The 14,395-nt window shown below is 35.6% G+C and overlaps 2 protein-coding genes across 2 annotated transcripts; one reads left to right on the top strand and one right to left on the bottom strand.

Annotated features, from left to right (window-relative positions):
- The first annotated feature begins 4,358 nt into the window (after positions 1 to 4,358).
- On the top strand, positions 4,359 to 6,157 carry LOC109044958 (homeobox protein Mix.1-like). The gene is made up of 3 exons (XM_042778409.1): positions 4,359 to 4,735; positions 4,834 to 5,042; positions 5,354 to 6,157. Exons 1-3 carry the CDS (start codon positions 4,636 to 4,638, stop codon positions 6,023 to 6,025), a joined length of 981 nt encoding a protein of 326 aa, XP_042634343.1. The 5' UTR covers positions 4,359 to 4,635; the 3' UTR covers positions 6,026 to 6,157.
- A 74-nt stretch (positions 6,158 to 6,231) lies between these two features.
- LOC109044959 (protein lin-9 homolog) lies at positions 6,232 to 13,876 on the bottom strand. The gene is made up of 15 exons (XM_042778401.1): positions 13,751 to 13,876; positions 11,677 to 11,709; positions 11,489 to 11,580; positions 10,939 to 11,043; positions 10,725 to 10,855; positions 10,111 to 10,236; positions 9,787 to 9,944; positions 9,455 to 9,588; positions 9,209 to 9,334; positions 8,605 to 8,706; positions 8,438 to 8,518; positions 8,217 to 8,342; positions 7,915 to 8,097; positions 7,276 to 7,373; positions 6,232 to 7,143 (listed from the first exon to the last, which is right to left on the bottom strand). Exons 1-15 carry the CDS (start codon positions 13,779 to 13,781, stop codon positions 7,038 to 7,040), a joined length of 1,632 nt encoding a protein of 543 aa, XP_042634335.1. The 5' UTR covers positions 13,782 to 13,876; the 3' UTR covers positions 6,232 to 7,037.
- Positions 13,877 to 14,395: the final 519 nt, after the last annotated feature.

The following is a 14,395-nucleotide window of genomic DNA, read 5'->3' on the forward strand; positions in this document are numbered from 1 at the left end:
GCTGGATATTGGCAGGAACTGGAACATGCTGTCGTATACGCCGGTCCAGAGCATCCCACACATGCTCAATGGGTGACATGTCCGGTGAGTATGCTGGCCATGCAAGAACTGGGATGTTTTCAGCTCCCAGGGATTGTGTACAGATCTTTGCAACATGAGGTGATGGTTGTGGATGAATGGCACAACAATGGGCCTCAGGATCTCGTCACGGTATCTCTGCATATTCAAAATGGCATCAATAAAATGCACCTGTGTTCGTTGTCCATAATATACGCCTGCCCGGTCGAGACCCTGATGAGGACAACGAGCATGCAGATGAGCTTCCCTGAGACGGTTTCTGAGAGTTTGTGCAGAAATTCTTTACAGAAATGAACATTCAATTCCAGGGCAACAGCTCTGGTGGACATTCCTGCAGTCAGCAGGCCAGTTGCACGCTCCCTCAAAACTTAAGTCATCTGTGGCATTATGCTGTGCGATAAAACTGCACATTGTAGAGTGGCCTATTATTGTGGCCAGCCTAAGGCACACCTGTGCAATAATCATACTGTCTAATCAGCATCTTGATATGCCACACCTGGAGGTGGATGGATTATCTCGGCAAAGGAGAAGTGCTCACTAACACAGATTTAGAAAGATTTGTGAACAATATTTGAGAGAAATGGGACCTTTGTGTACATCGAAAAAGTCTTCGATCTTTGAGTTCAGCTCATGAAAAATGGGGGCAAAAAGAAGTGTTACGTTTTAAGCTCTTTGAGCTCTTGGAACGATGGCACAGCTCTGTTTCATAAGATTCTTACCAAAAGAGGCAAAAAAAAAAAAAAATTTTTAAAAGTATAACAGTTTCGACAAAACTATTAAGCACAACAAATGTTTTCAACATTGACAAGAAATGTTTCTCTGCATATTAGAAAGCAAATCATCATATTGTCATGTGATGCTAAAGACTGGAGTAATGATGCCAAAAATTCATTTTAACATATATCCAAATAGAAAACATCCATCCATCCTTTTTCCAAAATGCTTGGCCTCCGTATGGCCACAGGCAAATTGAAATCATCCTTTAGGTACTATAATGTACTTTTAATGTATATGCAGACTTCAAGGGTAAATAAGGTACAAATGTAAATTTCAAAGGTACTGCCCTAGTAACAACTTTTTATATCTATCTATATTTTATTTTTTTATTTTTTTCTGAGAATGAAAATATAAAATCTTGCCCACACTTTAGAGCAGTAGTTTTTATTATTATTATTATTATTATTATTATTATTATTCCAACTCAGCTTGCCAGCAGTAATCATGCATTTTCACTGTGTGGAAGCAAACCATAAGTAAAAGGTTTGAGCAACTTCGACATGTAAATAGGTTAGTTTTGCTGCAGTGTTTTACCCAAATTTTTTTTTTTTTTTTACTAACAATCATGCAACAATTATTCTCTTTTTCTTTACGTTATCATAAGCTACAGTTTTTCCTGTTTTTGTGGGTGTTCCTGTTATACTTAATGCAAAGGGGAATAACTTCAAAATATGGTAAAACTGGGATTTTGGAGAGGATTAAATGGTTCCTTCAAAGGTGAAGCAGATTATTTTGTATGTGTTGGGGGTGGAGAGCTTCACACTTCTGCACTTATCTTTGCCGTGGTCTGGGTGCCAGACTTATGACAGTAACACTTCTACTTCCTATTCCACATAATGTCCCTTTTATTTTTGGGTGCTGTGTATATGTATTTGTTTATTGTATAAAATGATCTTTCTTACCATTTCAAATCAGTCTTGAAACATGTACTGATATTTAAGAAATGCAGAAAAGACCATGGTCAGAAGTAGTGATTGATATTTTATGTGATTTTAACTGAGCAATATCAAGCACTCAACAACTGTAATTCTCTCACGAACAGCTAAATGTTTGTGGATCAGCTCACATTTCTTGTGAAGTCTTAGATATAATGATGCAGATTGGAACAGAAAAGCTTGTCTGTGGGGTGAAGGGACATTATCAGGGAATAAAAGCTTAGGAAGCAGAGTGAATACAAAAGGAAATCATTAGTCAGAGCTGAATAAAACACCCTTTTCAGACACGCCTCTGATAGCATCTGCTGTAATCACTGCAGGCTTGTGCATTCATACTGAAGTGTTTTCTTCTTTACTCTACTCTTTAAAAGCTACTGGTTCTCATAAGTATATAAGTGAAATACTCCCAAACCGTCTTGTAGGCAACCAACATGTGATTTTATCATGCTGGGATATTCATATTGTAAATATGTTCCATGACAAAAAAATGTTATGCTACATTTTAGTGTGTAAACAAGTGTTGTAATTTTTTTCTACAATGGGAGGGTTATTTATATATATATATATATATATATATATATATATATATATATATATATATATATATATATATATATAATATACAGGCATCACAGGACAGAAAATCCTCAGATTAGATCCTTCATCAAGTCATATTGCAATTTTGGAAAATGACTAAGTTCCACTTTTTTTTTTTTATGCTGATTGCACATTAGTTAGCCTAATGCCACACATTGTGCTTTGATGAAATCATTGATGTTGGATTTTACTGGCCAAGAATGGCTGTACTTGCATGGAATTTGTTCACAGATTGTTCCAAGATTAAAATATGGCATAAGAACATTCTCATGAAGGGAAATAAAGAGAAATAATGTTTATTTGTGGGTTTGCATTGTTGCATCACAGTAGTTTGAATATAAAAGAAAAAGAAAAGACTAAAGACCTTTTTAGGTTCATTAAAAAGTGTTACTTTTTAAGGATAAAACATATTAAAACAAAAACAAACCTTTAAATGCTATTTGATATTCTTCACTTTATATATATATTTTTTTACCATTCTTTCTGCTGTCTATTTTTTTTTTTTTTTTTTTTTACATTTTTAAAAAAGTAAGAGCGAAGGAAGAACTCTAGACAAATGTCTAGACAAATGATGTCAACAACTTTTTGACATCAGGAGCAAAATGTCCCTCACTAATCCCTCTGTCTATGGCGGTATTTTGGAGGTGAGAAAGCTTTGTCTATCAAAGATGGCAGCTGATGTGTTAACGGCTGATCATTAGCTTCTACAGTTGGCTCCATCAAAAGACACGACCTTATGTTTGATGTTTCCAGATGGTGATATTTGTGAATAGGTGAGTTAATCATTGTGGTCTTGGATCTGATCAAAGTTAAAACTGTTCATTTAAAACGAGTCAAAAGAGGATTAAAGGAGTGCATTATTGCAAAGGGGCTGCAAAATGTGTTTTCTTCAGTTTAGTTTGTAGTTATTTCAACCACACAAAAATGTTCAGTGGAGTAAAATGTCATTTCGCTAGGTCTAAAGTGCAAATTGCAGACGGGACAAAGAACACAGACAGACTGGATTCTGAATGTATTGTCTGTGTGAAGAAAACCTCTCTGAATCTTTGTCAGGTTACATGAAGCCTTTACATGAACCTTACAAGTTTTTCTCTTATTAAGGGTTCAAATTCAGTCAGCAGGCCACTGGGCCAGATTTATCTATGGCAGGCATATGCTTGTTCCATTCTATTCAAAACAATCAATCAATGCTAAAAAGAAACATTATAAATTGCTTCTAGAATAAATAATTTTAAAATACCACAACTTTGACTATAGAGACCTTTATGTCCAAGGGGTTGCTCTTTACTAAAATTAGATTTTAAATTTTAAACTTGTTTTTTCATTCTTTTAATCTTAAAATATGAATTTAAATATAAAAATGTATCTTTGCTAATATAAAATGTATTTTTGTAAAAAGACAATGATTTAATAATTTAATGATTTTTTTTTTTTTTTTTTTTTTTTAACTCAGATTACATCAGTGGCATATTTTCCATCACAACCATATTTGGTTAGAAATGCTCATGATGTTTTATTGTGTATGTATATAAAATATGAATGCAATTATAAAACTTTTACTACATTTATAAAATCTCTGCTAATATAAAAACACAAAGCATTAAAAATATATATTTTCTGAGGATACTGATTTTTATAATTTTATGATTTTTTTTTACACAAATTACATTATACAATGACTTAATTTATATTAACATATTTAGTTGGAAATGCTCATATTTCATATGTATATAAAATATTTATTCAATTATCAGCATTTTCTACATTTAAATTTTCTGCTAATATAAAAAACAATCTAATTTAATTTGTGAAAATACCAATTTTTACTATTGTATGCCTTTTTACACAAATGACATGTTCATGATGTTTCATATACTTCAAAAATATATTGAGAGAAATGCATTCCTAAGATCTTGTAGCCTATAAATCTTGTGCTCAGGTGAGCAGTCTGCAGGAAGTGCAAGGCTGCAAACTGATCTGAGCGACTGATCAGGAAAACATCTCAACCCAACAATACACGTACATGTTTTTTCAAGTCATGTGTATTCGGGTGGAGATCCCATTAAAGTCACACACGAACCTTTTACAGATGCAAATGGGCCACGAATGTCAAATATTCACACCTGCGTCCTCCGCCACTCAGCTCACTTTGATCACCTCTGACGGAAGGCTGGCTGAATGGATATTTAATGCCACTCGAAGAGAAGTCCGATCATTCCAAGCTGAACACCAGTAGGATTTGGTCACAATGGCAGTCGTGCATGGCAACCTTGGGAATGGACACTTAAAACAGTTCCAGCTGTTTCCAACAGCAGATTTGGAAAAGAGGACTAACATGCACACAACAGGTGGGTGTTTACGCAGTATTCTCTCTTGAAATGCATTTTAAAGGAACTAAGTAATCAATGCGTCTAACTTAAATATTTTTTACTCATTTTCTCATCAGATTACGCAGCTCAAGACAGGATGAAGTTCCTCAATGGCGCCTCCAGAGCAGAGAGCGCGAGCTTCTTTACGCACCGCAGAAAACGCACCAACTTCACGCAGCAGCAGATTGACGTCTTGGAGAAAGTCTACCTGGACACCAAATACCCTGATATTTATTTAAGGGAGAAACTTGAGGCACTGACCGGCTTGCCAGAGTCGAGAATTCAGGTGAGATTTCTGTCTGTAATGTTCCTCCGAAAAAGACCTGCTTAATATTAAAGATATTAAATATATATATATATATATATATATATATATATATATAACATTTTGATATGTATTTACAATTAGCCATATGAAGCCTGTCTTAAGTGAAAACTGTAGGAGCATGTAAACATGAAAAATAAAATATTTTGTTTTAAATTATACCATATAACAACTTACCAGTGTGGTTTTATTGTTTACTCGTTTGCCATAAAACTGAATATGTAGTAGATAATGGCATCAGGTTTCTAAACCAGTGTTAATTTTCTATTCAGGTGTGGTTCCAGAACCGGCGAGCCAAGTCACGGCGCCAGGTGGGAACTCCTGTTTCAAATAAGACCAGTGGAAATGTCCTGATCCCCAACGGTCTCCTTATGAACCAGTTTACAGCACATCAGAATCACACTGGCCTGGAGACACAAAGACTGCCGAACTTTGCCACGATGGACAGCTTCAGTCAACAGCTGTTCAACTCTTCAGATGAGAAGATCTGCACCATGAAAGGTGACGTGTACAACCCAACCACGATCCCATGCATGTTCAGCAGAACCGAGGAGAACCAGATCAAAACAGATCACCTGAGTGTCGTGGTGCCACGCAATTACGCACAGCAGTATCCGAAGGGACACGGGCAGTTTATGAACACAAGCCATGCTAAATCTACAATGAAGCAGTTTTTGGTGGAATATGATAACTTCCCTCCAAACAAGACCATTGGGCCAGAGATGAAGGTTGTTATTCCACCTCTCCCATCACAGAATAACTTCATGATGTCTTCATCATCCCCCAAACACATCGCCTGTTCTGTCCAAAACATGCCAGTAAAGGTCCAGCCAGGAAGTTTTGGAACATTCTCTCCCATTAGAGCAAGCGAAGCCGTCGAGTTCTCAGATTCCGACTCGGATTGGGAAAGAGAAGCCATGTCTGGTTTTAATGGGTTTATTTAGCTTTTTTAACACTTACAGAATTCATCTGAAGCTTTGAAGAACATCTTAGGTTTGAAAATCAGATATTTATTGTATATTTCAAATATTATTGTATATTGTTATGTGTGATTATCACACAATGTGGGTGTAAAAGGAGACATTCTACATTTCTAATAAATTTTTTGTTTTTTTTTATAAAACATCAAAATACAGACTCTGAGCCTTTATCAAGATAATAGAAATCAATTTATTTACAAACGTTTGTATCATGCATACACTTACAGGTTAAAAAAGAACCCCACAGAAAACTAACGCTTTTAAAACATACACCGGTGGGGCATTTGGTTGATTATTTCTTTTTCTTAGGACAAGACAAACTGTTTCATTCCACACAGCTGTCTATTATAGGACTTGTATAAACAGATTGGATGATTTGCAAAAATACCTAAATCTGGCAAGTCAAAAAATGTCCACATTACCCTATATATATATGATTGATTTATTGATATAGTTTGAGTGAACTGTACAGTTATCTACAATGTACATATTTAAAACATACAGAACAGTTTAAAACAGACAGAACAGTACCTCATCTCTCAGGACACTCAAAGTTACGCACTTCGAGAAAGAGACAGAGGAAATAAAATTACACAAAACAGTTTCAGTCAAACAAACAAACAGACTGCACCAATAAAGAGTGTCACCCTAGTTGGAAACCACCAATAATAATAAAAATATTGGGAAACTTAAATATCAAATTGAGTGTGAGCAACATCTGAAATATCGTAAAACAGTTACATCTACAAAACTTCACACTCTACTTTTTTTTTTGCAAGCTAGTTGAACATCTTCAGACAACTCTTGTGTCTTCGGGCAGGGGATTTTAGCACTACTTCTGCAGGTACAGTTACTGAACGCACATTCTGACCTTTCAAACAGAATGAACACAAAAGAACAAAGTGGTGAACTGAAGAGGTGAGTTGCTGTCCGTATTTGAGATTGGATTCCCGGGAGGGGTGCAAGTTTATTTCAGTCACGTTCTGTTGGTGTTGTTGGCAGAGAAAGCATGGAGGTTACCCAGCTGGCTCAGACCGCTCTGTATATGTGCTACATGGATCTCCACATTATCCTGAAAACAACTGCAGAAGAGGGAGTATTGTAGATGATTAATTCATTCCACAGCGCGACTAGAACTTTTAAAATGGGAAAAATAAAAACTATGTAATATGAATGCAGGAAAAACAAGAGAAATGAAAGCAAATATATATTACCTGAGGTTGGAGTCATCTATTGAGCTCTTTATGTCGTTCAGAGAGTCTGTGAGTGATTTGAATTCAAATGAATTCAGGTCTCCCCCTTCGGCCAAACACTGCATTAAATAAGCAGAGAAATGTGAAGTACATGTGCATGTGAAACTGTGCCATTTGAAAGTGCTTGACAGAGCTGGATGAACAACTTGGCTAAACTGTTAAATAATTAGTATTGACCAAGCTTCATCATGGTAGTTCTAGGTCACAAGATCCTGGTATGCACTTTATGTACATGCTTTTTAGTATGGATGCTTATTTCGGCCAGAGAAACAAAAAAATAAAATAAAGGTAATTGCAACTTTGGACATTTTGGCCATTTGTCTCAAAATTAGAAGGAAAAAAATGTCAGAATTGTGAGACGAACTCAGAATTGTCAGATAAAAAGTCACAATAACTTTTTCTATTTTGTGGCAAAGAAAAGTATGAATTACAAGATGTAAATTCTGGGGGGAAAAAGTCGCAATTACCTTTTTTGATTTTTTAAAAATTCCATGGTCAAAATAAACTTCCATAGTGATAAGGCATGTTGTCTTTAGAAAATTTAAAAACATTCTATATTTTTGTAAACTACATGCACAAGTAAACAGTTTAGTGTGGTACCCTGATCTGTAGAAGGAGTGCCGTGAGACGAGAGACAAGTTGGGTGAGGCTGGGGCTCTGGACACGCTGTTCTCCGTCTGGCAATGCATTACTCTGACGCACAACTTCCTGAGACTCTTCTTCACAGCGCCGTCGCAACTCACTGGGCTGATCTGCAGGCTGCATGCCCTGATCTGGAGCCAGCTGAACAGAGAAGACCATGGAAAGTGAATGAGACATGGGTGAAAGTGAATTTATATGCATGTTTTATGTCCAGGATTTTGTGAGGAAAACCAGAACTGAAGGTCTAGAAAAAACTGTACCTCATAGCAAAACTGCTGTACTTCATGTAGGACTTTGTTGAGGTCTTTATTAAGCTGTTCCAGGTCCAGGACTGTTGTGGCATATCTCTTCTGCAAGTCCAACCCAATTGGCATGGAATAAGACTTCTGCAGAGGAAACAATGGAAACAGTTACAGTGTACTACTAAATGAACATGCACAAAAACACCACCATATCAGGTGTCAGGCACTTTAAATCCTACCAGCTTCTCAGCTTCTGTGTTCATCTCCTTCAAATGCTTTATGTGTTCTTTTTTAATCATGAGGATTTTGGACAGGCGTGTCTAGCAGAAGAATAAAACAAAATGTTGAAATTCTGTGTAAAATGAATGCCAAGTAAACAGACAACATGAGCGAGGACAATTCTCACCACTTGCACAAGAAATTTAACAGGAAATCCACCCAGTGTCTCTCCATCAGTTCCTGTTAGTTTACTTCTCCAGGGGGACTCACTGAACAGAGGGTCATTATCCTGGGAACAGAGCAAGAAGAGGTTATGATTATTTTTCTGAACATTTTGGTGCAATTATTACTGAACATTTATTATACATCATGTCAGTAGTTCTCAACTAGTTTTGCTTTAGGACCCAGATTTTACACTGAATATGAAGCGTGACCCTGCATAGTCCCAAAATTGTCATAAATGTAAAACAGTCCAACATCTTTAAATAAAACACTAAAATGTATTCATGACCCAACAATATGCACTATTATTAATATGACACAGGCTTGTCTTTTTAAACAAGTGTTTGGTTTCTAAATGACTCTTGAAATGATTGCATACTCAGTTGTTTACCAAAGAAAACTGTGGCTGGAACAAACCACACATTGCTGCATTTTATTCTTTGCATTTAGCGTGGTTTTGTCTCTGTTGCCTGCAATCCTAGCAGAACAGATCTCAGAAACATTAGGATAATGACATGCCAGTTAACCACCCCATTCAAAAAAAAAAACACTTGACGGTCTCATTTTACCATTAAGATGGACTGAGTTGAGCCGGGATAGGACCCCCGAGGTGGGGTCAGAAAGTTCTGGAAACGAGGTGGCCTCTGTTTCTGAGCAAAAGCAGATATGGGCATCGTCTCATGAGGTTCATTACTCTGGAGAGAAAGCATTGGGCAGTGTTAGTCATTCAAATCAAATGACACTTTACCATTTTATGAACAGAAACAACACAAAAATTATAATGGCCATTTGTGACAAGACAGCAATTTTCTTACAAGCACTTCGTAGTCAGGAACAGTGTGTGTGCCGAGCCCATTTCTGTCAAAGGTCACGCGATACGTTGCTGCACTGGTATCTACTGCATCAATCTGACCAGTAAACAGGCCATCATGGACACCCCTAAGACGAGCTACAGTTTAAAGAATAAAAGGATAAAGATTTTCATTCAAAACATTTCATTAAGCGAAAATCTTAGAAAACTACAATATCTCTAATATCAAGTTCATTCTTACTAAACTCACAATCTGAAAACAAAGTCTATTTTGAATTGCTCCTTACATATCTGCTGATTGTGTCAGATATCAAACGTGTATAATCAGATCCTCACCTGTGACTTTGGTGCCAATGACCAAGGGCAAAGGGATCTCATCTGGCAGGTCTTTGCATAGAGACATATCTGTGATTTTCCTCTGCTGCAGGAGACGCATCTTCTGCCTCTTCTGTTTCAGAGCCATTCGCTCTTCAGCGAAGAATGCTGAGGAACATCTGAAAAACATATGACACATAAGACCAAACATCTGAATCCAAGATATCGGCATTCTAACCGATCTATTATGTGCCAGTCTATACGTATACATATTATAACTGTAAATAATGAGTATGTTATGGGAATTTATTATTGTGTAAGGTTAAAAGTGATCAGACAGTTAACCTTCGAGGTTTGCCCATAAGTCTTCTGATTGTTCCCCATTCAACTCTGGTCAACTTTCTGGTCTTTAGATTGGGAAAAGACTCCTTCAGACACAAGCAAAAGTCATTGTCTCCTTCAAATAAAGGCCTAAAGAACATGGAAAAGATATAAAAAATTTTTTTTTATAAATTTTATATATATATATATATATATATATATATATATATATAAAACATTAGCGGTCTAGCAATATGCTAATACAATGCTGATATATACTTAATGTAATTTAAAGCAAATGACACATACATAATACTATGTACAAAATATTTACCTAGAATTCACTAAATTTGAAATTACACTTTTTTATTATAAAATGACAAGACTATTAGAAGATTTTGGAACTGATACAAGGGGCAATAAACTTTTATTAATCAGCCAAGCAGACTATTTAAGCCCATTTACTGGATCTATTTATATTAATGATCTATTAATAATGGAAATGCAATGTTATATTTATGGAAGGCAGACACTACTCTCGTTTTCCAATACTCAAAATTATTAAAATATAATAATATGAATATAAACAGCATAAAACTGCACAAAGTGACTGAAAATATAAGGTCTGCAGAACACACCTGTCAATATTTGAGTAGAACCATTCATAGATGCACCATTTGTGTGCTTTGGGAAGTTTGAGCAAGTTTCTTAGTCTCAGTCCAATTTTCTGTGAAGCCCTTTTGTCTGGTGTTGTGACATTTGTAAGTTTCTGCAATGGCAAACATTCAGATATTGCAAAACCAATTATATTTATGTCAAAAGATTAATCTATCCTTCGGACAACTCCCACACCTGAGGCACTGTGGTGACCCTCTGGCTCCTCCTGGGAGATCTGGAGGCGAGCGGCCGCTCCTCATCCTCACACGACAGTCGACTCCTCTTTGAGCTCCTTGTTGGCTGAAGGGCAAAGCAGACAGGAGACATTTAGGAACTGTAAACATTCAGAGACAAAACTACTACCATAGACCTTAGTCAGGTTAGGCACCATATTGAATTTAAGGCATAGGAAAAGGAAGCTCTGATGGTTAAACCATCTTTACAATGACAAATGCTGTTTAAGGGTCCTAGATCACATAATTTTAACAACTCATAAATTACATTCTGTTTTATGGAGTTTTTTTTTTGTGTGTGTGTGTGTGTGTGTAAGACATTTAATCACTTGAACAATCGCTATGTTTTTAAACAACAGTACAATCCATTTAATACATTGTACTCACTGTACTGTACCCTTACAGCTTTGTTTTCATCCCCGTCAAAAATTAAATATGGCGGTACGGTCTATTGCAAGCCAACCTGGAATTGCAGCAAACAGTACAAGTATGAAGCAATAATAACAATTTACCGTTTCCACAGAAACGTAACCGCTCCGTCCTCTGGTGGTCTGAGATTTTGGTAAATTGTTCTTTTCATTTAGAGAATTAGACAAACTTCCTTCTGTAGAAAACAACAGTGCAGTATGTAAAGACTCAGCATTTTGTGACAATGTACAGTGCAACAGTTGTGGGTGTCACAAACAGTAGACTGACCTACCTCTTAAACTGACAAGGGCTTTAGCTGAAGAGCCTGGAGACAAAAGAACAACTGATGAACAACGGGCTACTTTGATACACACACATATATATATATATATATATATATATATATATATATATATATATATATATACATATAGATATAGATATAGATATATATATATATATATATATATATATATATATATATATATATATATATATATATATATATATATATCAAAACATAACATTTTCAAAAGTAAAGTATGATTAAGCGTCTAAATTAGTGTTGTCAAAAGACCCGGTGCTTCGGTACCAAGTCGGTACTAAAAAAATGAAAATGTCATGGTACCAGGTTTCTTTAAGTACCGGTGGTACCGAGTACCCAGTCAACCCGGTTCTTGATGCATACAGCGCTATGATTTCCGCGAAGCAGAAAACGCGGACGGAATCTCAAAATCCAGTCATGAAAATGAAACTTACAAATTTAATATGGACAATCACGGAATTTGTGAAAGTTAGCATAAAGCATAAAAGACAAATTAAATTTGGGTGAAACTTGTTTACTGTTTTTCATAATTATATTACTTGTAGAAAAACTTTAAACACAATTGTAAATAAGTATAAACAATGGCATTGGTTTTACAGCGATATCGTTGACTTGATTGCAAATGATTGCACAGATACTATTTAAACTGAACTGAGCTGCATGATGACATCACTGAATTCAATGATGAACTGCCTTTAACTGTCATTTTGCATTATTGACACTGTTTTCCTAATTATTGTTGTTCAGTTGCTTTGACGCAATCTTTTTTGTTTAAAGCGCTATATAAATAAAGGTGACTTGACTTGACTTTTATTTTTAGTGATATAAGTTTTTTTTTTTTTTTTTTTTTTTTTTTTATATTTTTTTTGTGTTTTGCTTTGGTACCGAGAACCGTGGATTTTCACTGGTATCGGTACCGAATACTGAAATTTTGGTACCGTGACAACACTAGTCTAAATCTTAAAATTATGCAACACACCTAGGGCAAAGGCATAGGTCATAATTAAGTTCATATTTACCTCATTTCACAAAGATACTAAAGGTGATAATATAACAAGCTTAATTCCATAATAATAATGCTTTGCGCAGTTCCTATTACAACTTTAAATTACATATGGATTTTTATATTGTATATTTTGTATATGTATATATTTTATATATATATATATATATATATATATAATTATATATAATTATTATTTAATTTTTTTTTTTTTACTTGGATAACTAACCAGACTGATCCACTCAGAAACCACAAATTAATCTCTTTGTAACCATAAGCTGCTTATAGTACTGACTATATTACAGTGTGTCTTTTATCACTGCTCTGGTTCAAAATGCAAACACTGCAGTAGTGCCATTGTTGCAAATATTAACAGTAGTAATTATAATGTAACAGCAATAAGAAACAACCGAACATCACAGAGGAGGAATTACATCCTTTGCAATCCCAATGCAATAAAAACAAAGCATATCTGTGTCAGCGAAGAAAGAAAACCCCCTTAAATGTATTGTGATGAACCAGATAAAATCTAGACACCGGTATTACATCATATAGAGAGTGTATTTTTAACATAGCAAGAGTGCTGTGAACATATGGAAAGTGTTTATTTATTATATGTTGAGTATTTTAGTATACTCTCAGACTGACACTGACAAGAACAACAAAACCCTGCAGCTGTCATCGAGTTACGAGCATTAAAATGCCTGTAAAGTTACACTCTGTCCGTATTATAACCACCACGCTACTGCTTTCAACCCTAAGATCAGTTTTAGTTATAAATAAAGCATAACGGAAGGACTGCCAGGCGAAAACCTCTTCAGGTATGATATTTATTTATAGTAGTAGCCTCTGAAGGCTAACTGTTAGCTCGTTAGCCCAAGCGCTAGTAACTTTGCGTCTATTTTAACACCACTCATAACAATGAAAAACACTTGAAATTTATGTCGAACAAAACGTGTTATAAAGCGCCTTTAAACTGTACACAAGCTCGGCAAGAGAGTTCTAAAGGTCTAGTGAGGAGTTAGTTTTATTACTCACTCTCGTCTAACAGCTGCTCGAGCTCCGCCATCTTGAATTAGCCGCGCCGGTTTTTCAAAGGCCGAGTGCCGCGATGCATTGTGGGACGGAGAGGGCAGTTCAAACTCTCCACAGTCTGCGCTTACAAACTATTAAAATATTTTCAATTTCATGCACAGCCCGGATATGCAAAATAAGAATCTTAAAATACATCATGACTGGGAAAGTTTGCCATAGTTCACTGATTCACAACCAGGGGACCGGGGCCCTTTAGGGCACCTCAGGATGACTTACATTTTTTCATATTAAAATAATCTGACTAAAAACCTAAAATTAAGGCGTAAACTTAGTTTTATTTAATTGTGCCTTCAAGTCAAAAGGCAGAAAACAGTTAATTTGTTGTAAAATCATAGTAACCACAGATAAAAGTATGAATGCTGTGAGTGTCAGAGAGACAGTAAAAACCAGTGTTATTACTTTTTGTAGTAACTAGTAGTGTAACTAATAAGATTTCAGTAATAATATTAGTTACCATCCATAAAACAGCTTGTTACTTTTGATGCCTCAACTCCTACTGATTTGAAATCAACAATTCCTAGATTCATCTTCGTAATTTTCACGATTCCCAGACACATGAAGTCAGTGCCAGTGAAGACCAGTGAGGCA

The sequence above is a fragment of the Cyprinus carpio genome, chromosome A20, assembly GCF_018340385.1.
Source record: "Cyprinus carpio isolate SPL01 chromosome A20, ASM1834038v1, whole genome shotgun sequence".
Taxonomy (NCBI): domain Eukaryota; kingdom Metazoa; phylum Chordata; class Actinopteri; order Cypriniformes; family Cyprinidae; genus Cyprinus; species Cyprinus carpio.